The 20,784-nt window shown below is 57.5% G+C and overlaps 5 protein-coding genes across 5 annotated transcripts; 2 read left to right on the forward strand and 3 right to left on the reverse strand.

Moving 5' to 3' along the window:
• Positions 1–213: 213 nt before the first annotated feature.
• Positions 214–8,692, reverse strand: KVR01_000878 (uncharacterized protein). Its single transcript, XM_044781598.1, has 6 exons — positions 7,782–8,692; positions 6,226–6,549; positions 6,080–6,171; positions 1,085–6,013; positions 881–1,030; positions 214–826 (listed from the first exon to the last, which is right to left on the reverse strand). The coding sequence occupies exons 1-6, from the start codon at positions 8,078–8,080 to the stop codon at positions 630–632; spliced, it is 5,991 nt and encodes a 1,996-aa protein (XP_044650827.1). The 5' UTR covers positions 8,081–8,692; the 3' UTR covers positions 214–629.
• Positions 8,693–9,732: 1,040 nt separating this feature from the next.
• KVR01_000693 (uncharacterized protein) lies at positions 9,733–11,209 on the forward strand (the record flags this gene model as incomplete). Its single annotated transcript, XM_044789909.1, has 2 exons — positions 9,733–10,332; positions 10,436–11,209. 2 exons carry the CDS (start codon positions 9,733–9,735, stop codon positions 11,207–11,209), a joined length of 1,374 nt encoding a protein of 457 aa, XP_044650642.1.
• A 315-nt stretch (positions 11,210–11,524) lies between these two features.
• Positions 11,525–13,855, forward strand: KVR01_000515 (2-hexaprenyl-6-methoxy-1,4-benzoquinone methyltransferase; the record flags this gene model as incomplete). Its single annotated transcript, XM_044785162.1, has 3 exons — positions 11,525–11,657; positions 11,877–12,294; positions 12,394–13,855. 3 exons carry the CDS (start codon positions 11,525–11,527, stop codon positions 13,064–13,066), a joined length of 1,224 nt encoding a protein of 407 aa, XP_044650464.1. The 3' UTR covers positions 13,067–13,855.
• On the reverse strand, positions 13,845–17,785 carry KVR01_000954 (uncharacterized protein). Its single transcript, XM_044795078.1, has 4 exons — positions 17,062–17,785; positions 16,510–16,681; positions 16,318–16,429; positions 13,845–16,241 (listed from the first exon to the last, which is right to left on the reverse strand). Exons 1-4 carry the CDS (start codon positions 17,068–17,070, stop codon positions 14,483–14,485), a joined length of 2,052 nt encoding a protein of 683 aa, XP_044650903.1. The 5' UTR covers positions 17,071–17,785; the 3' UTR covers positions 13,845–14,482.
• A 60-nt stretch (positions 17,786–17,845) lies between these two features.
• Positions 17,846–19,328, reverse strand: KVR01_000441 (uncharacterized protein). Its single transcript, XM_044792656.1, has 2 exons — positions 18,940–19,328; positions 17,846–18,862 (listed from the first exon to the last, which is right to left on the reverse strand). Exons 1-2 carry the CDS (start codon positions 19,125–19,127, stop codon positions 18,127–18,129), a joined length of 924 nt encoding a protein of 307 aa, XP_044650390.1. The 5' UTR covers positions 19,128–19,328; the 3' UTR covers positions 17,846–18,126.
• Between the last annotated feature and the right edge of the window lie 1,456 nt (positions 19,329–20,784).

The raw sequence follows: 20,784 nt of genomic DNA on the forward strand, positions 1-20,784 counted from the left end.
GTCAGGCCCGTCGAGGTCTCAGACGCGACAGCTCTTATTACGGGACGCGTCGAGCTGGGGTCAATCAAACAAGATGACATCAGCCCCGCTTATGTCATCACATCCAAGTGCGCCCGGGGCTGCTTGAATCAAACCAACCAATGGAGAGAATTGGGAGAGCAAACTAAGGAGTTCCCGGTGGGTATGCCAGGAGTCGCTTGGACGCTTTCAATCTTGCAGTGGTCTAACAAGAGTGTGTAATGAGTTTACCAATCTATCTGGGATTACGCCTCCTTGTCCATCCTCTAAGAGTTGACGTGCTCGCTCCCTCCCTCCCTTTCGTCGACCATGAAAACTACAGAAAACTAGACATGAGAGCCGCTCGAGGCTCCTTCCTTTCCATGCAATCCATTTTGTCCCTTTTAGTACCCTTCCCTCCTGATTGGTCGGCTAATCGATTGGTGCTGTTGGTCCGCCCCCCAACCCCCTCCCAAAAAAAAAAACAAGGAAAGAAAAAGAGACGCCCTCAAAATCCTAGCAAGTGGAGACGGTGAACTGATGTGGGTATAGAAGTCGAAGGCATAACTCCGCTGCAACGTTGCGGATCGACTGATGGAAAGAGCAATAAGTCCACCCTCAGCCATGACATATTACGAAAGGTGGAATGCGCCCTGTCCCTCCTTGGTCGCGGTGAAAAGACGCTTCTGCAGAATCTTGACATCGGTGTAATCGGGGAGCTTGAGATAGTTGGCGCAGGTCATGACACTAGGGAGGTAGTCATCCGAGGTGTACGGCGCCTCTGCCGGCTTGCAGACGACGGTGAACATTGGTGTCAGACTCTTGAATCCTGCGTCACCGTTAGAACAGTCCCTAAGCTTCACGACCCGTTTTAGATCCTTACCTCCAATGGGAAGTTTGGGACTTCCAGTTGTAAACTGCAAGAACTCCCGTCGCTGGACTGGTGTCATCTCATTCATGGTTTGCAGCAGGTTCCTGACACTCTTGCTGTCCATGTTGAAGCCGTGGTCTGCCTTGATTGAGTCCATGAGAGCTGTGGATGCTGTCAGTTTCATCTTCTCGTGCATATGGGACGGGTTGATCTTACTAGGAAGGGACCAATCCTCCTCAGTGCGGCCGAACAGAGTGCAAAGCTCATCAGGCGTGAAGGCTCTAAGGGCGCTGTACGGGAAGACTTGAGAAAAGCCTGTACGGAAAGCATCAACCTGATGGCGGACTCCGCTTCCCAGTGTCATGTCAATGACTCGCTCCAGATAATTGTCCACGTTGTCAATGGTCAACATGATTTGCGAGCCGTTGGGTACCAGGTCAATCTCCGGGTAGCCGGGGAGGGTGAAGTCGAGTGACAAGTCTTCGACCCGCACTCCGTTGTCCACGGTGATGTTCTGGATGTCATTGACCTTCTGTGTGGCGTCCCTGTTGGGATCCTCGGCAATTGTCTTCTTGGCCAGAGCGAACTTCTTCACCAGAACCAAGGACCTGGCCAGGACTGGGTCCACAAGTTTCATGGCTCCAAGGGAAGGCTTGATGCCCGATGTCTCATCGCCAATGCGGAAAAAGATGGGGTTGAAATTGATATCGATGATTCGGGAATCAATCATCGAGCGAGCTGTGAACTTGCCAAGTGTCCTGAAAAGCTGCAGGATGCGTTCGCCATTCGGCGTGGACACGTCATCTTCGCTCAACGGCCGTGGAAACAGGCCAGTCGGTCCAGAGACATACTCATCGGACTCATTCTGGTCCGCATCTCTCCAAAGCCTGAGCTTCTTCATGGCAAATTCCTTGGAGACCGTCGAGTAGAACTCCAACGTTGGGCCGAGACCGGTACCGACTTCCTCAAAGTACTCCACCTCCAGGATGCTCTGCGAGCTTCCATATAGATCCATAACCTTCAAGGCCGACTCGAGGATCTTGGCCCGTGAGATGCGCACCTTCTGTCGCTGCAGGCGACCAAGGAATGGTCGGTCGTCCCGGTTACGCCTCAACTCTTCCTGTGACTGAGCATTCTGCCATCGGTTCATGGAACGAGCGTAACCAAATGAGGTCGACTGGAGGAACAAGTGGCGTGTCTCGAAGGGGAAGAGGAAAGGATACAGTCGCGCCAGGTCTTCGCTCCAACTTGGTAGGCAGTTGCTGGCGACGATCAGAGGCTCTTCAAGCTGCCGGTTCAGCTTCGATGTCAGCTTGGTATTGACGAACTGTGACAGGGGTTCAATATTCAGCTTGAGAGTAGCCTTGTTTTCCACAAGCACGTCGTCAATGTTCGCATTTAGGTTGTGCAGGATCTTCAGCAGGCGAAGGATGGACGCAGTACTAGGGTGCTTGGCTAACGAGGCTGGGCTGTTGCCCTCCCCGTTCTCGCTCTCCTCGCTGGAAGCCGAACCGCCAAACGACAGTCTCTCGGCCGACGGGGGCCCGGGCACACGCCGGATTTTGATCTCGTGTGTCAAGATCCAAACATTCCGGCTTGAGTAGTCATTTGAATCTATCGCCGGTTTCTGAACTGCGCGGTATACCGTCGTATCATTGGTCAAGACCTTGCCCTGGTGGCTGAACTCCAGATGCCAGTCTTGCGGCACGGACTGGATTGCAGCAGCATAGGACATGGAGCGGGAAGGAGAGGACGGCGACGGCGAGTTCATCAGCGCGTTGGCAAGAAGACTTGAACGCTGAGCAAGGTTCGCGTTGCCGCTGCCGCTGCTGGTGCTGCCCTGAGATGGGGTTGGAACACGCGTGCCATCTTCCTTCCGCGCCGTGATCTTGCCACCCGCTGCGACCTCAAGATTCACGGCCGAAGGGTCAGGGGTTGGTGCATCACCCATGTCTTCATCCAGGTCGCCCACAATAGCATCAAGAGCGCTGCGGTCGGGTGTACCCTCATCCTCGGTGATATGCTTTTCATCAGCACACTCAAGCGCATCCTCAAGGTCGTCTTCGTCGGCTGGGGGTGCACGGCTTGCTTGTGGTGAATCTGCTGGCGCCGCGCTGCGTCGACTGGACCTACGCAGTATGACTTTTGCGCCCGGTGCTGAAGAAGCAGGGTCTGGTGTGGACGGGGTCTCTGCGTTAGGGAGCGACCTGGAGGTCTTGGATTTCCGCGACGATCGAGAGCCCGAAGCTGTAGGTGGAACTGGCGGGGGAGGAGGCGGCGGCGTGGCACTACCAAGCTGCGGGGGCATGCGAGAGGGAATGCGACCGGACCCAGAGGGTGAGCCGGCGCCGAAGGGGAAGGCGCCCCCTGTCATTGCGGCCAAGGCTCGCGTCAGGCTCTCGCGATTGCCCCGTGGTGGTCGCGGACGGTCGGAGAGGCTGATGCGTGGGCGCAGGTAGTCCTCCAATGACTTGAATGTCGCGATCGCATGTATGGAGACCATTATGTTCCGGTAAACCTTAGGGATGTCTGAGTCGTCGTCAGCGACGAGCTTCAGGCGGATTTGTTTGGCCAGCATGGATGCCGGGCTGCTGCGGTGGCTATCGCCGTGCGCAGCACTAGACACAGTGAGGACCTCAAAGTGCTCCGATCGGCTGAGCAGGTCTTGCAGCTTGTGCACCATCATACTGAAGGGAGTGGCGGGCGAGTCAGCAGTTGCTGTCTTGGGTTTCGATTTGACGGTGTATCCCATGAAGACCTCAATGAACGCTGCCTGAGCAGCCATTGCAAGATCCTCGTCAGGGTTGCTAAACACCTCTTCAAGGACTCGTACAACACCCGAGGCAAGGAGCTCCGCACTTGTTGCACTCTCAAACAAGTCCGAGTCGAAATATGTCGCCAGCTTCTCGAACAACTTCTTTCCATTCTCACCGGCGATGCTGCCAGATGAGGTTGGGCGGAGATAGAAAGCCTCAATTTCTGATGCCAGTTCTGTAAGGTCCGTCAAGATCTTGGTAGCTCTCTTCTTCATGGACTTGGCATTCTTCTCCGCCTCGTGCGTCGCGAGAAACTGCTTTGCGTCCTTATGGATCTTGGATCGCAGCAACTGAGTACTCGTGAATGGAGGCGGCCGGGGTGGGGCATCGATGGACATGGTAGAACCACCGGAGCTATCGGGAGATCCAGACATGACCTGAGGTCGGCCGTCGTTTTCGTGCTCCTCGTCTTCGTCCTCCTCGTTGTCCTCATCGTGCTCATCCTCGGACGAGTGGTGCGATGGCTCGTCATCCTCGTCGTCTTCATCATGCTCATCAGCTGCGTCGTCATCGTCGTCGTCGTCCGATGAATCATTACGCGAAGACCGGTCTTCGGAAGCCGCAGAGGTCCGCCTTGGCAAGTCTTGAGACTCAATGACTGCTTTGGCATCAGCCTCCGTCTCGTCGGCCACCTTTGAGATTTCTGCGATAACACCCTCCCTGTACAGCTGGTACTGATAAATGCTTCCGAGCCGTGTCATGAGAAGCTCTGTAGCCTGCAGGGCTGCTGTCACGAGGGTGAGGTCGTCCTTCTGCGAGAGGATTGACGCGAGGAAGGACGCGTAAGGCACTGGTGCCAGGGCTTCGGTAAGAATTCCCTCGTCCAAGTTGTACAGCATCTTAAGCTGAGCCAACAAGACCTTTTGCCTCACACTGAGGTTCACCGTGCTGGAAAAGGCATCCGTCAGAGTCGGGAACAAAATCAAGGCGAATCGTCGGACCTCCGCCTTGCAACCCTCCAACAACTGGATACGCTTCTCATCCGACGTTCTGCGTCTCGACGTGGAGGGTGAGCCAGTGTTGACTTCTCGCGGAGCGACCTCGTTGAAGCCGCCCTTTGTGGGATCGGCAGCGCCGGTGGGCAGCTTGGGCAGGAGTTCGCAGATGACATTCAGTGCCTCGAGAATCTGTTCTCGTGGTCGGTGGATAAGTGCTTGCATGATGAGCACACTGTCAAGTTTTGATGCGATGTCATCAGTCCCGTTAGGAGGCGAAACACCTGTCAAGACCTGGTAGAGAGTCTCGACCACGTTCATTTTCATTAGCTCCACGGACAGCCTGGGGCTCGCCCTTGCCGTGGATGCCAGGACTCGCAGAAATTGGGTGTGGATGTTGGGTGAGATCAGGTTGGTGCTGCCGGGCAGTAGTAGTCGGAGAATAGAGGACAGGAGATCCTCGGTCACCAGAGCCTCCAGCTTGCTCGGGTTATGGCGCCAGGTGTCCACGATGCGAGAAACGCAAATAGATGCTTGCTCCACCACCCGCTGGTCACTATTCTTCAGAACATCGCGGAGGATCCGCATTGCGTCTTTCACAACGTCGAAGTAGTCGTGCGGAAGGTTGCGACAGCAGTTTGCAGCAGTCGTTACGGCGGTTCGTTGTGTGCTCATGGCGAAAAAGTCGAGATACTCGAGGCAGGCGGCAAGACCGCCCTCCTTGACGATTGCAGAGGGATACTCGACAGAGATCTTCTCCAGGGTGCTCAAAGCCTGTTCGGCCAAATCTATGAACTGAATGTCCCTGAGCTTCTCGCAGAGAACTGGCACGGCGCCGGCGTACACGACGTTGGTGACGCTGGAAGGCAGGGCCTCCATGAGGTTTGCGAGACAGCGGCAGGCGAGAAGCATGATTTCCGGGTTGGCCTCCATGAAGTCGTCTGGCTTCATCAGCGAGACCAGCTCACGCACGAACGAGTCCGCCGAGAAATGGCCCTGGAGGTTGTCCTCGTTGGACACCAGGAGGAGCTCAGACAGCTCGTTCAGCGCGATGAGATGCAAACTCGGGTCCTCCTTTTGTCGAAGATTGGCCAGTATCTCCCTGAGGCGGGATCCCATGCCGGACATCATGCCTGTGAGGAGGGCGAGGCTGGAGTGAAGCCCACCTGGTGGGCCGCCGAACCCTCCAAATACGTCGTCATCGTCGTGCTCATCGTATCGGTGGTCCTCGTCGTCATGGTCCTCGCTGTCCTCGTCGAAGTTGTCCTCGTGCGCTGGAGGAGGGGGTGGTGCTGATGCTTTCTCGTTCTCGTCGGTACCGGTCATCGGGGTGTCCTCATCGGCATTGTTCGACTTCTTCCGCGATCGTCGGTTCGAAGACGAGGGCCCCGAGGCTGATTTGAGAGGGTGTGTGTCAGCTGGCACAACCTCGGCTCTTGCTGGCGGCTTGCAGGTCTCACCTTGTGCAGTCTTCTTGCTGCGACTGGACTTTCGACTGGACGAGGCAGACTGCGCAATTTCCGAAGGGGGTATGGATGGGCCTGCGGCAGATCTTGACAGAGTCAGCAGGTGGGCCCCAGGAGAGGGGACGCTGGAGGCGTCGTACTCTGGACTCGACATAGTCGGAGCTTGTTTTCCCTTTCTCTTCCTAAGAGAGTAGGCGGGCTGTGAGTGTGGTGCTGGGGCAGCGGCTGGCTGAGGCGGCTGTTGGTCGGAAACCTTTGCCCTCTTGGAACGTCTAGTCGAGGGGACAGGTTCGGGTGCGACCTCTAGATCGGCGGTGACCTTACGCTTCCGGGGGTCGAGTCGTCGAGAGGCGGGCGGAGGAGGGGCAGGTTCGGTCGGGGACCCAGCAGCAGAAACGCCGGCAGATCGGGATGATTCTGCCTGCCTGGCTGCCTGGCGAGCTGACGAGCGGGTGGCAGGCCTACTAGAAGAAGACATGAGTAAAGTGTCGGCCGAAGACCATGGTTTGATGCAGGTATCGATGTGCCTGAGCCCGTCCAACGGCAGGCAAGATGTCGGTCGGGGCAGTGAGTTGCGGTGGGTGGAGTTGTGGAGAGGGTTTGGGTAGGTGACAAGAAAGTGGAAGTGATTGATGCTGTCAAGTGTTTTGGGGTGGAGTGCAAGTCGTGAACACGATTGCCTGCGTAGAGAGCAGATGCCTGGGACTGGTTTCCCAGGCGGTGCGTGTGCTGTGTTGTGGTTGCGTGCAGCTCGAGGCGCTCTGGGGCCAAGACGGGGTGCAGGTGGAGGTGCGGTCCAGTGCTAGTGCTTGTGCGCGGTGCCGTGCTAGAGCAGAGCTGCTGGCCAGTGGCCGACCTGGTGGAGCTCCCAAGTCTGGTTGCCCCTGGGTTGACAGACAGCCTTCCTTCTTTGGAGACGGCAGGCAGACCAGTTCCGGTGGTTCGCCAGCAAAGAACCAATGGACAAGGTCTGGGTGGTATGGTATGGGAAAGTGGGAGGGAGCTTCAGGACGCCCAAAGTCCCAACCTCCTCAGGTCCTGGCAGGCTGCAGAAAAGGCAAGACCAGGCCTGCCAAAGGCGGGGGATGGGGGGGAATGAACGAATGGCTGGAGGTGAAGTACAGATGACTATTATGGACGGAGTGAGGCAGGGGAGGCGGGATGGGATGTCGCTGCGAGAGGCAGGTGCTATCCAAGTGAAATGTCAGAGTAAAGCAGGAGCGACCAGCATTTTTCTTTGGCCAAGGGGGGGGGGGGGAGGTTCTTGGGAAGTCAGGATAGATCCGGTCTGACGCAGCACAGTGCCATGCAGTGGGTGCGTTAGAATAACACTTGATATCCAGGCCGACTCTTGCAAGAGGCGGCGGGAAACCACAGGCAACTGGTGATATGTCTGTCTGTCTGTCTGCCCGCAGGCCCTGCCTGCCTGCCTGCCCGCCTGCCTGCCCAGCCCTGCCCTGCCCTGGCCCGTCCCGACAGCGTGCGTGCCCGCCCGCCCGCTTGAGAGGGCATATAGCATATTTACTTTTGTATGGGGGGGGGAGGGTATTATGGGGAAGGGATGTGGACTGGTGCGTCAAGGGGTGGGTGGGTATGTCCCGTGTGCGCAATGCAAGAGTGCAAGAGTGCAAGAGTGCAAGAGGAAGCGTGCGTGCACGTCTCAAGTGCTGTATATGTAGATGTATATTGTATATACCTTGTTGTTTTTGGCGAGGAGGAGCAACGAGGCCGGGTGTTGGTCGCGCCTGGTACTACAGGGGCCGCACCTGCTCTTGTCGTCGACGACGTCGCCGCCGGCCGTGTGTTTGCTGTCGCCCGTGGGCTTGCACTCGGGGTCGGGGTCGAGTTCGAGTTCGGCGGCGGGATATCGGTCGCGGCGGAGGCCGGGAGGGGGAGGGGAGGGAAGGAGGTCGAGGTCGCTGTAGAGGCCGACGAGGTGGGTTCAGTACTTCTGGACGAGCGCGAGTTCCAGCTTGTCGTGCTTCGTTCTGCCATGGATTACGCCGCCATCGGGATCGGCGACAACAGTTCACGGGTACAGGTTTGGGACAATATGATTTAATCGCGGAGGGGCGGGCCCTGGAAGGCCTTGCTCATCTGGTCCTGACGAGTCCTGGTAGGTCGCAGGCTGAGACGGTGACACAGTGTGCGTGGTTTTGTTGGAGCCGGATCGGGTCGGGGGCTCACCGTTGGGCGTCGTCGAGGCGGCGGCGGCGGCGGTGGTGGCAATAGGATGTCGTCGTGGCGTCGTCGGGTTCGTCGTGGCCGCAGAGTCGTGTTCCGTGGTCCGGGATCCGGGTCGTGATGAGATCCAAGGTCGGAACCAAGTCCCCTGGATAGACTAAGTAGACAGACTAGACAGACTAGATAGACAGGTAGGTAGATAGATCACGGGGGGGGGCGGACAGACAACAGCCGGCCTGTCTGGGCTTGTCATGTCATTGCAGGGTCTAGCGGATAATCACAGCAGATTGTAGGCACAACCCGCCAGCACGAGCACGAGCACCCGGGCCAAATAACAAGTCCTGCCAGGCCAGATCACGCCTTACGGGTGGCCAGGCGGCGCCTAAACTGCCCCATACATGGGCCCGGCACATCGTTTCGAACCCCCTCCACTCAAACTCGGGCGAGCTGGCGAGTGAGGACAAGGGACGCTATTGAGGTAAGCAGCCCAGGGCCTATCTGGACCCCTGATCCCAAGGCGTAGCATTCCTCCGCTGCCGTCCGCCTCTTACTATGTAGTATTACTGTATTAGGCTCTCGAGAGGCAAAGCTTGTTGAGAGTCCGGCGGGCTCTCTCCAGTGAAGCCAGAACTGTCAATGGCCAGAACACAATTTCAAGTCGGACTCTTTTGTGGACATGTGTGTGTGTGTGCGAGCGTGTTCTGTCAACATGTTTCTTGTCTTGCTTGCACTGTCTGCCGTGTTGGCTCCAGTCTTTCTCTCACATGCACCGCCACGTATCTATGACGATGACGGAACCCAGGGTAAGAAGCGGCGATGGTGGAGACAGGGTCGTCGCGTGCACATGTGGTCTGGTGGTTCAACAATTGGGCACCTACTAGGCATGGCATGGACCGCGGGGCCTCGCTTAGACAGCGAATATGAGCCGTCCTATCTCAATTTCGGGCCTCACTGGCAGTCGCAAATTACTGCCCAAGGGTTGAGAAACAAGACAATGCTCAACCTTCAAGCAGTTGTTCTTGTTGCTGGTCCCACATATCCGAAATCGGAACTGATGGGCCCATTCCGGCCGTCTTAGTCCCCCCAGTCTGCATATCCGCTCACTCTGACCTTCGCAATAGCCTCGTTATACCTGTGAAGCAAGGTGATAACCCCTCAATGCCATGTGGTTCAGCATGAATTATCGTTGTTTTCCAGGCTGCCTTGATCTGGCATGTCTTCAATCAGAGATCCGTCTCGCCAGAGACCAGGTTGCTCGGCTTCTGTCGGGTTTAGCATGACGACCGTCTCTGGCCGAGGGCGTTGAGCCGCGGTCCCCTTCACTGTAAGCACATACATGGCAGTCAAGTGAATCGCCCTCTTTCATAGAATTCTACCCAAGAATCTCTCCAACACCGGCCCACGGCCTCGAAGTCTCCTCTCATCGCGCCAGGCCCCTGCCCAGGCCCAATTCCTCCAGCACGATGAGGATGCGACCCGCCACTCTCGCCCCGGCTCTGCGTGGTGCTCGCCGCTCGCTCCCGCTCAATGGCAGCTTAGCCACTGCCACCGGCTCACCCGCGCGCCGCTCCGCCTCCTCGCTCTCCCAACGGCCGGATTCGAGCTTCGTCCAGTTCCCGGGGGCTGTCAAGTCCGCCTTCACCACCAAGCTCCAGTTCGAGCAGCCCTCGTCCCATGATGCCATGCCTACCTACCGAGCTGTTGACCAGAGCGGCAACGTCGTTGACCCGTCCTTCAAGCCGGACCTAAAAGACGAGGAGGTGATCAAGTTATACAGGGACATGCTGCTCGTCTCGATAATGGACATCATCATGTTCGACTCCCAGCGGCAGGGCCGAATCAGCTTCTATATGGTATCAGCTGGCGAGGAAGCCGTTTGTGTGGGGTCGGCCTCGGCGTTGACCAAGGAAGATGTCATTTTCTGCCAGTACAGGGAGCAGGGAGTCTTTGCGCAAAGGGGATTCACCCCAAAGGACTTCATGAGCCAGTTGTTTGCCAACAGGATGGACCCTGGAAAGGGGCGAAACATGCCGGTCCACTACGGGAGCAAGGAGTTGAACATCGTGCGTGCCATCTCCCGCCAGCCGTCTTGTGGTTTCTTGTCCCCTTGTATCCAGGCAGTGTAACGCCGAGCCCGGACTACTAACGTCGAGTTCCCTTGCGTAGCACACAATCTCGTCACCCCTTGGGACACAGATCCCCCATGCATCAGGTGCCGCGTACGCCCTCAAGATGCAGCGCCTGCAGAACCCTGCCACGCCGGAGCGAGTAGTCGCAGTCTACTTTGGCGAGGGCGCCGCCTCGGAAGGTGACTTCCACGCGGCTCTTAACATTGCCGCGACGCGCTCCTGTCCTGTGGTGTTTATCTGCCGGAATAACGGCTACTCGATCTCGACACCCGTGCTGGAACAGTATCGCGGGGACGGGATCGCCAGTAGAGGAGTAGGCTACGGCATCGAGACAATAAGGGTCGATGGCAATGACATATGGGCCATCCGCGAGGCCACCAAGAGGGCAAGGGAGATGGCCCTGCAAGACGGCGGAAAACCCGTGCTCATCGAAGCACTGACGTACAGGGTAGGCCACCACAGCACCTCGGACGACTCGTTCGCGTACAGGGCGCGCGTGGAGGTTGAGGACTGGAAGCGACGGGACAATCCAATCTCGAGACTGCGCAAGTGGATGGAAGCCAAGGGGATCTGGGACGAACAAAAGGAGAAGGAGGCGCGAGACAGCATCCGGAGGGAGCTGCTCAAGGCGTTCCAGGAAGCAGAGAAGGAAAAGAAGCCACCAATTCGGGCAATGTTTGAGGATGTGTATGAGGAGCTGACGCCAGACCTGAAGAAGCAGATGAGTGAGCTGAGAGAACACCTGGACAAGTACCCGGACGAGTACGATGTTGGAGAGTTCGAAGGCGGCAAAGAGACGTTGAAACCATAGAGCACACAAAGATCAATATGTCTCTCTGCAAAGGAATTGCGCTTGCAGTAGAGGTCGGTGACAAGCCGGCTCGAGGTTGGTTGCCACATGCACCCATCTACCTACCTAGGTACCTAGGTACCTACCTCCCTGGTGTGTGATTGATTGCCTGCGGGCCTCGTTGATTTCGACGGGTCTTGGCTACACAGCAACCACTCGCGACGTGACACTACTGAACCGAATTGACACACCCCACACAATACCCTCGCCAATTGAGAGTCTCAGCGCAAGATTTCGAAACAGAAACCGCCCAGTATCCTCCCACGCTGTCAAACAATGCCCGACAACAACCTGGCCATCGTGCTCATTCTCTTCTTGGTCTTCCTCGTGATCGGCGCCGGCGCTTACTTTGGGCGCAACTGGATCAAGTCTTTTACCACTGCCATGGTCCAAGCCAAGCAGGCCGAACGTGGCGACGCGGTTTAAGGTGTGTGTAGAACGTGGCATTAAATCAAGACTCCCGCATTGGCATTCAACGTACAATTCCAAGAGGCATAACATTTGGGGTCGGTGCCGATTCGGCGTGGAGCCCCAAGACCATGCCAGCCGATGACGTGCATAAGAGACCCCACACTGACGGCAAGGCTGAGCTCGGCAAGCAACCCGAGCGGCCGACGAGCTGGCACAGGCCACTCACGACCCCGAAAATCTTCCCTCAGCCTTGGGCATGGGCTAACTTTCCTTCCGGGACATCCTCACAGACCTCCTACCTGCCTCAATTCTCTCTCCACGAGGCAGCCAACTCCCCTCACCATGGCTGCTCCAAGACCCGTATTGGGTCTCGGTGCCAATACTGTACGATCATGTCTGAGGAGTCTCCGTTCCGGCCCCGCCATAATATCACCATCATCCCGACCCTTCTCCTTGACTGCGCCCGCCCGAGATGCTGCCCCGGGTGACACATCCAACCGTCAGACCCATTTTGGTTACGAGACGGTCACCGAGGCCGAGAAAAGGAAGCGCGTGGCCGATGTATTCAGCAGCGTCGCAGAGACTTACGACCGCATGAACGACCTGATGTCCTTCGGCTGGCATCGCGTCTGGAAGTTCGTCAGCTTTACTCCGCTCCCAACGCGCACCACTTGGCGCTGCCGTGAGCCGTCCCTCGCCGCAGACCACCGTTGCTAACACGTGCCTTTCCACAGAGACCACTACGTATCCTCCCTTAACCCAGGCTTCTCCTCCGACCCATCCCACCCGCCAGCCCAACACATCCTCGACATAGCCGGTGGCACAGGCGACATCGCCTTCCGCCACCTGAACCACGCCCACGTGGTGAACCGCAACCCGAACGTGCGCGTCACCATCTCCGACATCAACCCAGACATGCTGGCAGTGGGCAAGCAGCGGTCCCAGGCCCTCCCCGCAAGCCAGCAGGCAAACCTCTCCTTCCTCGAGGCCAACGCCGAGGACCTGGCCTCCGCGGGCGTCCCGGACGCCAGCGTCGACCTGTACACCGTGGCGTTCGGCATCCGCAACTTCAGCAACATCCCCGCGGCGCTGCGCGAGGCGTACCGCGTGCTGAAGCCGGGCGGCGTCCTCGCCGTGCTCGAGTTCAGCAAGGCCGACCGCTGGACCCCGCTCTTCACCGAGGTCTACCGCCGCTGGAGCTTCGGCGCCATCCCCCTCATCGGCCAGCTCGTCGCCGGCGACAGGGACTCGTACCAGTACCTGGTCGAGAGCATCGAGCGCTTCCCCTCCCAGGACGAGTTCCGCGACCTCATCCTCGACGCGGGCTTCGTCGTCGGCGGCGACGGCTATGAGAACCTCACGGGTGGTGTCGCGGCCATACACAAGGGGATGAAGCCGAAGGCGTGATCCAAGTCCTGGGCCAAGTCGCGGAGGTGCTGCTGTTCTTTGGCTGTCGTACAGACCTGGTCCGCTGCGCATTCTTTGTTGCATGTCGACCGCGAAGTGGCGGTATCTGCTTGTCCGGTTGTGCGTCGCGCCGTCGTTCTTATACTTTACATGTCATGGTCCACAAAAAAAATCATAATGCAGGGCACAGCATTTCATTTCGTAGAGAAAAATACTGTACAATATGCCACTCGCCATTAGGCCGTCGTCGTGAGCACGAAGAAATAGGACACTTGCAGAAAACCCCAATGCCTTCTCGTACTACGCAAGATGAACATTTCACAAGACGGCTTTCATTTCCGGCTATCTGTTGCAGAGATGTGCTCTCTCAGATAATATTGTCGAATACGAAGTAGCCAACGCCATCCCAGGCGCTTTTCCCTGCTTTATTAATGTGTTCTGTCTTTTTTCGACGGAGGCTACGAATCTATCAGTAAAGAAAGAGAGAAAACGGGTGTGTGAAGGCTCAGGTCGTCTTGCTGTTGCCCCCCAGGTGAATGCCCAAGGGCGGCGGTACTTTTTACGCGCCTTACAACGAGGGAAGGACACAAGGTATAAAAGAGAGGTCTAGGCATATGTCCGTAACCCTCTCAGTGCGAGCTTGCCCGCTCAAGGATCTCAACACCAGCTACAAGTATTGCTAATACTACAACAAATGGCACACACCAGTGTTTATGCGCATAAGCATAGCGCAATGAGACGGACAGCACAGGCATCGGTACAAAAATCATAGTTCAAGATGATTTTGAATTTCCTTTCCCGCCTTTTCGTTACACTTTATTCCATCCGATGCCAACCCCCAACCAAACTCACTTCTCTATGCCTCCAAAGCCTCGAAAAACCGGTATGTGTAGATGAAGGTATGGTACAGTGTAGAGGACTAACATTTGAACCCAGGTCCCAGAGCGGAAAGGCAGACAGACACACAGGTTATACTTGCCAGACATGATAAGTAGGCCGAAGACGAAAACAACAGAGGGATGAAATCAGGAGAGTGGTGGACAAATTACAAAGCGAAACAGAATTAGAACATCGTGCTTTTCTCTTTCCTGTGTCTGTTCTGACTCCTCCCCCTCTCACACTCTGTGAAAATGTCATCAACCTAAACCTAACCTATGAAACGGGATCTGCGGGCAGCCATTGACATGCCGCGTCAAAATGATTTTCTTCAGGTCAAAAGGCCGCAAATAATGTGACAGTGTGGTAGCAAGGTAGTAAGGCCGAAGGGTCAGGAAAGAAAATTAGGCCCTTCGCCGTCCCATCCCTCCAGTAGAAGCAGCCAGCCCGTTGGCCCCCTGACTGGGTCCGAGCTCCTGCAGCGCCTCAACGCAGCCGTTGTCTCTTCTTTCTTCGAGACTCCGTTGTCTGGGAGAAGTCCTACGACTCGGCAGGCGTGGCTGCCGCAGGCGCAGGCGAACCGTTTCCGCCGCCCTCACCCTTCAATGCGCCCCTTCCTCTGCCCCCGCGGCCGCCTCGGTCTCCCCGTCCACCACGGCCACCGCGTCCACCACGGCGTCCGGCACCGCCTTCACTATCAGATGCCGTGCCGCCAGCGCCGCTGCTCTGGTACCCGCTCCGAGGTCCGCCCGTGCTAGAGGCGCCACGGCTGCTGCCCCACGTGCCTGCACCACGGTTCGTGAAGTTCCGACCTGCGCCTGTCTCGCGCCGCTCAAAGAGCTTGATCAGAGGCTTTGATCGGTCCTCCTGCGATCGCGTCTTGAATTCATCGGCTAGCCGCTCCAGAGCTCCGTCACGATCCTCGGTAGTCTTGAATTGGATTACCCTGTTCATCTGGCCCCACTTGGTAATCTCAGAGATCTTGGGCTGATCTTCCTCGGCGAATAGCTTGCGCAGCTCCTCGTCTCCTGTCGCGTTCATGACAAACAGGCCGATAATCTCATCCCTCTTCGGGGCCGGAGAGGGCGCGGACTCGGGAGCGTGGCCGTTTGCACCCGCGGGCTTCTCATTCTCCTTGCTTGGGAGCGTGTCAGGTGCAGGTGTGGCAGGTTTCGCTTGGGCTGGAACGGGGGAAGGTTTCGCTTGAGGTTGCGAGGGCTGTCGTTGAGGTGCAGGCGCTGGTGCTTGGGCGGCGGGTGCGGCAGGTGGTGCAGCGCCGACGACAGACTGGGGGGCAGAAGGGACAGGAGGTTGTTGCTTAGCTCCGCGGTGACTAAAGTTGAAGCCTTGGGCCTTCATCTCCGTTCCGATGCGGCCGTCGTGCACCTCTAGCACGAGCCAACCGAAGGCAGCGTCCGCGAGGTTGAAGTTCCACATGTTCTTGAATGCGCTCTCGTCCACCTGGCCCAAGGTGGCGGGACCTCCGGCATTCCCGAAGGGGTTGCCACCAGCAGCCTGGGTGGGCATCTTTTCGACCACTCCAAGCGCATTCTTCAGCAGGTTCTGCTGCGCCTCGTTGGCCTGGATGGCAGGCTCGACCTCGTTCTTGACGGTCTCCCAGACGTCGTTGAAGGAGGCCTTGCTCGCCGCCAGCTTGCCGCGATAGTGATCCAGGGTTGGGTTGACGCTGAATTCGTTGTACGAACTGCCATACCGAAAGTGCAACCCAGCAGATATGGAGAAGTCTGCCTTCAAGGTCACCGACAGCTGGTTCAGAATACCCTCGCGCGCTGGCGAGGCGTGTGTGACGAAAATGCGGGTCTCGGTAGGATCGTAAACTCGGTTGGCCGTGTCGACCAGCTCGCCCATCTGCAGCAGCGTTGTCCACATAGTACCCTGGCCGCCTGCGATAGTCGTCCTGCCCTCTCCGTTGTCGAACAGCTTGTGCATAACGACAGCTCCTCCAAGGCCGAGCAGGCGCAGCTTGACACCACCGACTTCGAGCAGCATGGACTGGGCTTCGTCAATGATGTGTAGGTTCTTGACCTTGTACTCCCTCGATCGGAACTTTTCCAAGACCCGGACATCCTCGCAGGCACCCCAGACGGTATAGACGGGGATCTCCAGCTCGAAGGTCGGGCTGCCCCCATTCTGCGGTGTGATGAAGAGGGGAAGCTCAGAGAGCGGCAGCTCGTTTGCAGGGAACCTAGCCTTGACCGAGCCAGGGCCGCCCTGAGCGATAGCCTTCTTCACGGGTTCGGAGATGAGAGGAGAGTATTGGGCAACATGTTTCAGGGTCCTGTGAAAACCCGGCATTAGCAATGCGCCACGCGCCAGAATGTTACGCGCCTCCCTGAGAGACATGGCACACTCACTTCTCAGCAATGCGCTCCAACGAAGAGTCATCGTAGAAACCAAAGTCGCCAGTGTGGACGATATAGTCGGCACCTGCTTTCTTCGCGAGATCGTTGAGGGATCGCAGGTTACCTGTCGAGGGTCTGTGTCAGCTTGTACGCGCGACAGGCGCCGGGGGAGGCGGATGTGGGCTTGCGGGCTTGCGGGCTTACCTCGAACGTCGGCAACACAGAGGACTCGGATGGGACCAGACTGCAGGATGCGGCCCTGGTTTGGCAGGAGGGGGGTGGCACCAGGAGCTGGCACGGCCTGGGGCGCGCCGCCGGGTGCACCGTTGGCAAGGCCGTAGCCACCGGGGTTGTTGTAGGGGTGGCGGGGAGGTTGCTGGACAGGTTGTGAGCTGCTGGCTGAGGAGAGAGGCTTTCGCCACGCACCGGGGGGGATAGCTGGGGCTGCGGCCGAAGGCATCTTGACCTGGCACCACGAGAGGACAGACAGGCTGGATGTGGCAGGAGGCAGGGGACAAGAAGAAAGTGAAGAAGTCGAAGCAAGCTCAGGATGGGGGTGGTGGGGTTGGGTTGGGGGGACTTGGGGGGGAGATAGGTGTGCAGGCAGACAACAAAGTCCAAAAATCAAGAGCCTCCACCAGAAGCAAGGCGGACGAGACGAGGATGGATGGTTTATATGCTGTTGTTGGTGGTCGTGTGCAGGAGAATCGCGACAGGCAAACAAGATCAGGATTGCAATGGCAGGGGTGAGCTCACATTGGCCATTCTAATGTGACTGACTGGTAGACGGCGAGGAGGAGAGGAGGATGGGGATGGGGTTTTGCGGACACGGATCGAGGATGTGCTGTATTTGTCTAAGGTCGATGCGGACAGAGGTAGCCGTCGTTGTCGAGCTTGGACCGTGGGCCGTAGACCGTAGACCGTGGACCGTGGACCGTGGGCGTGGGCGTGGGCGTGGGCGTGGGACCTTGTGGGCGTGCTGTGCTGGGCTGGGCGATGTGGTGCGAGCCGTGGGCGTTGGGGTCGGGGTCGGTGCCGTGCTGAGCTGTGCTGCCGTGTCGACGTTCGTGGGTCCAGATGTCGCGACGCAGCGTGCTGGGTTGCTGGGGAGGAGGAAAAAAGTGTGGGGCCAGGTGGGCAAGCAGAGCAGGAGCGGGAGCGGGAGCGGGAGCAGAAGCTGAGGCTGCGGCTGCCGTGCGGTCGATGCAGTCAAGAGGGCTGGCTGGCTGGCTGGCTGTTGTGTTCTTATCGTCGAGATTTCCGTCAATCAATACAAGTGACAGTCGACAGTCACCAAGGAGGAGAAAAGGACTACAACGAGGGGTATCAAAAGAAAACGTCAGAAGATGGGGCGTTTGATACAAAACTGCGCGACGACGGGGGCGGCAGCGAGGGTCAAACTGGCGAGGTGAGGTTTTGATTTCTCGCCTCTGCCTACATGGACTAGATCTAGAGGGCAGCCTAGGCTCAGAGTCGCGACGGCCACTCACCGTCCAGTGTGATGCGGCAGTACCGCACAGGCCATATCGTGCTGTAGGCGTTTTCCCTCAGAGTCACTGTTAGTGTTGACCCCGGCCACTGGGAGCTCCTGCTGCCGCTGCTCCTGCCAGCAAAGCAACAACGCGTTGCCCGTTAGAGACTAGGCTAGTAGGATGAACTGCCTGCCACTCTGCCACTGCCAGTTGCCAGGTACCTAGGTACTTACACCCAGGTCGTCTCACATGGCTGTTTGACCTGTGAAGGGGTGAATGATGAACGAGCCTCGACAGAGGTATTAGCTACGGAGCCGTGTCACATCACACATCAGATACAAGTCACCAGTCACCAGTCGATGAAATAATCCAGCCCATCCGTCAGCGCCACCGCTCCCACCGAGGCGTGGTCACTCCCATCATACTCCTTGAGCTCAGCGTTCCTAAGCCTCTGGCTCGAGCCGATCTTGTCCATCAGCTCGGCGCATTCCACGCCCATTTGCAGCAGCCCAAAGCTCTCCAGCAGCGCAACCCTCGCCTCAAACTCCTCCTCCGTCTCCGTCCGCCGCCGCACTGCGTTCTGCTCAAGGCCCCCATACGCAAGCCTGAACGCAGGGCCGTCCCCGGGCGCCGCGGGGGCATCGTCGAGCCAGTCCGTGTGGTTGAGAATGTAGCGGTCATTCCAGAAGAGCGCCGGGCTGGCCGAGAGGAACGTGTCGACAAGGTCGGGACGCCGCAGCAAGGCGTAGACCACAAACAGCCCGCCAAAGGAGTGGCCGTATAAAGCCTCGCGCCCGTACTCCACGCCCCGTGGGAACGCTTGCTCTCGCACAAAGGGCCGCAGCGTGCCCTCGATGAACTCGATAAAGTCATCCGCACCCTCACGCACCCCCGGAACGGCAGGGGGGTCCTCGCCCGGCGTCACGGGCTGGAAGTCGATGCTGCGCTGGGATCCGTAGACGCTGTCAGTAACCGGGTAGCCGATGCTAACCACGATGTAATCCGGCTGGTTCGTTTCCACCGCATCTCGTCGTCTCCAGGCTTCTGTTGCCGACATGCCCAAGGCGTTGCCGTCGAGGACGTACCTGGGACACGTCATGAGCATTTCAGCAGCTGATGAGATGAGTGTCCGTGTGAGGCATCTCCTAGAGGCAGCACTTACATGGTCAGCGCTGTCTTGTTCTCTACCTCGCGCGACGCTGGCCAGTCCAGAGGCCATGAAAGCGAGATCTGGTATTCCAGGTCCGTGTCGCTCGCCGTGACGTTCCAGTAGGCGACATTAGGAAGCACCGTCTGAGGGAACGCCTCGATTATCGGCGTGAAAGTCCATGAGCTATTGGTGAGCGCCATCGTCGCTTGTAGATGGGAGTAAGCGTTTGGCCACGGTCTTGCGTGGTGCGACTGATATGGAGAAGTTGCAATGCCCTGCAGTTGGGTCAGTTCCCTGGCATTATTACGTGCTTATTTATGTAGTTTGCTTCGCCCTGGACGAGTCCACCTCCTATTTCATACACCTCAAAAAGCTCGGCTGCATTTCCCCATCACGCAGGCACCTACTTGCCGTACAACATCGAGAGGGTAGCGGCCCGTAAGCAGCTCTAGATCAGCCAGTATAGCCCTAATGCAGCCAGCCCCTGCCCAGTATCTCGCTGGATCCAGGGGCGCTACTAGTTTACCATAAAACCAAGCGTTCAGCTGCGGTCATGCTACTATGGGTTGGATGGGGGGGCGACCTTGCCAACAGTGGAAATATGTCTCCGGAGTTTGGTCCGATCCAGCCACTCATGCCACCACAAGGTTCACGAAGGATCGAGGTTGACCAGGGTTCACGGGAATTCGCGCCAAGGTCTGGTAACCGCACTGTGAACGCGAAGCGTAGAGCGGGTGGGTCCTGTCTCGTGCTTGTAAGTCAGTATGCACTTCACTTGGCCTCAAGTATATGGGAATTAAATAACCTACTTCACCTAGCACATGGCACAGTTCCCACCAGCTGCCGTGTTCATGTGCTAATTCTGGCACACATACCTAGGGTGTACACAAGAAGCATCGACAACAAACTCGAGGCCGGAAACCAGCTCGCTCATACCGCTTCGCGACACAGGGAAAATATGTGCCTTGACGCACGGCGGTGTTTTTCGTCTACTGGTCACTATACTTGCTGCTGAAACTGACGGCTCCGACCGTCGCAAGGTCCGCGTTTTGCAAATATAGGGTATGGTATACAGATCTGAAGAAAAAGTAAAAGGAACATCGAGGGTTTGAAAATGAAGAAGCGCGGCCTCCTAGTCTCCGTCCCAACAGCCCGACCAGTCACACGCATCCCACGAACTCCTATGCTCGTATGCAGGTATTATTTTTTTGGTTTATATGGCAGTATTTGTTTCCCACCCCCCCGCCTCTCCATCGCTGGAGAACGGATTCGGACGTCCCCACAGCTTCGTACACATTGGGATACAGCATAGGAGGCTTTAAATAGCACGGCTCAAACCAGGTCACCACATATCGTTGTCATCCTGGCGCCGTTGTGGATCATGGCCATCATAATACTGCTGTTGTTGCTGCCCGTAAGCATCGTGCCCGTACCCATAGCCGCCATTCTGGCCCTGGCCATCGTATCCCTGGCCGCGACCCTGCTCGTAGTCGTACGACTCATGGTTCTCATCGACATATTCGTTCTCTGAGTCGCCATACTGGTTGGAAGACTGGGCGGTATGTTAGCAGACGTTACTTGCACATTCGATGAACTGCACGCATGTGCGTTATGTGCCTACCCGGTGGTACTCAAAGTTGTATTGGTCGATGCTGTTCTGGGCCGATTGCTGCGACATCTGCTGCTCCATGTATGCCTGCTGCTGGGCTTCCTGCTCCTTGCGACGTCTCTCCTCTTCCATGCGCTTTTGCTGTGGTGACGCAGGCACTTGGATCTGAGGATGCATTGCCTGGATCTTGGCCAGGTATGAATACATGAAGTTGCTGAGCAGCACCTGAGAGAGCAGATTTCGCTTGG

The sequence above is a fragment of the Diaporthe batatas genome (assembly GCF_019321695.1).
Source record: "Diaporthe batatas strain CRI 302-4 chromosome Unknown Contig00001, whole genome shotgun sequence".
NCBI classification, from domain to species: domain Eukaryota; kingdom Fungi; phylum Ascomycota; class Sordariomycetes; order Diaporthales; family Diaporthaceae; genus Diaporthe; species Diaporthe batatas.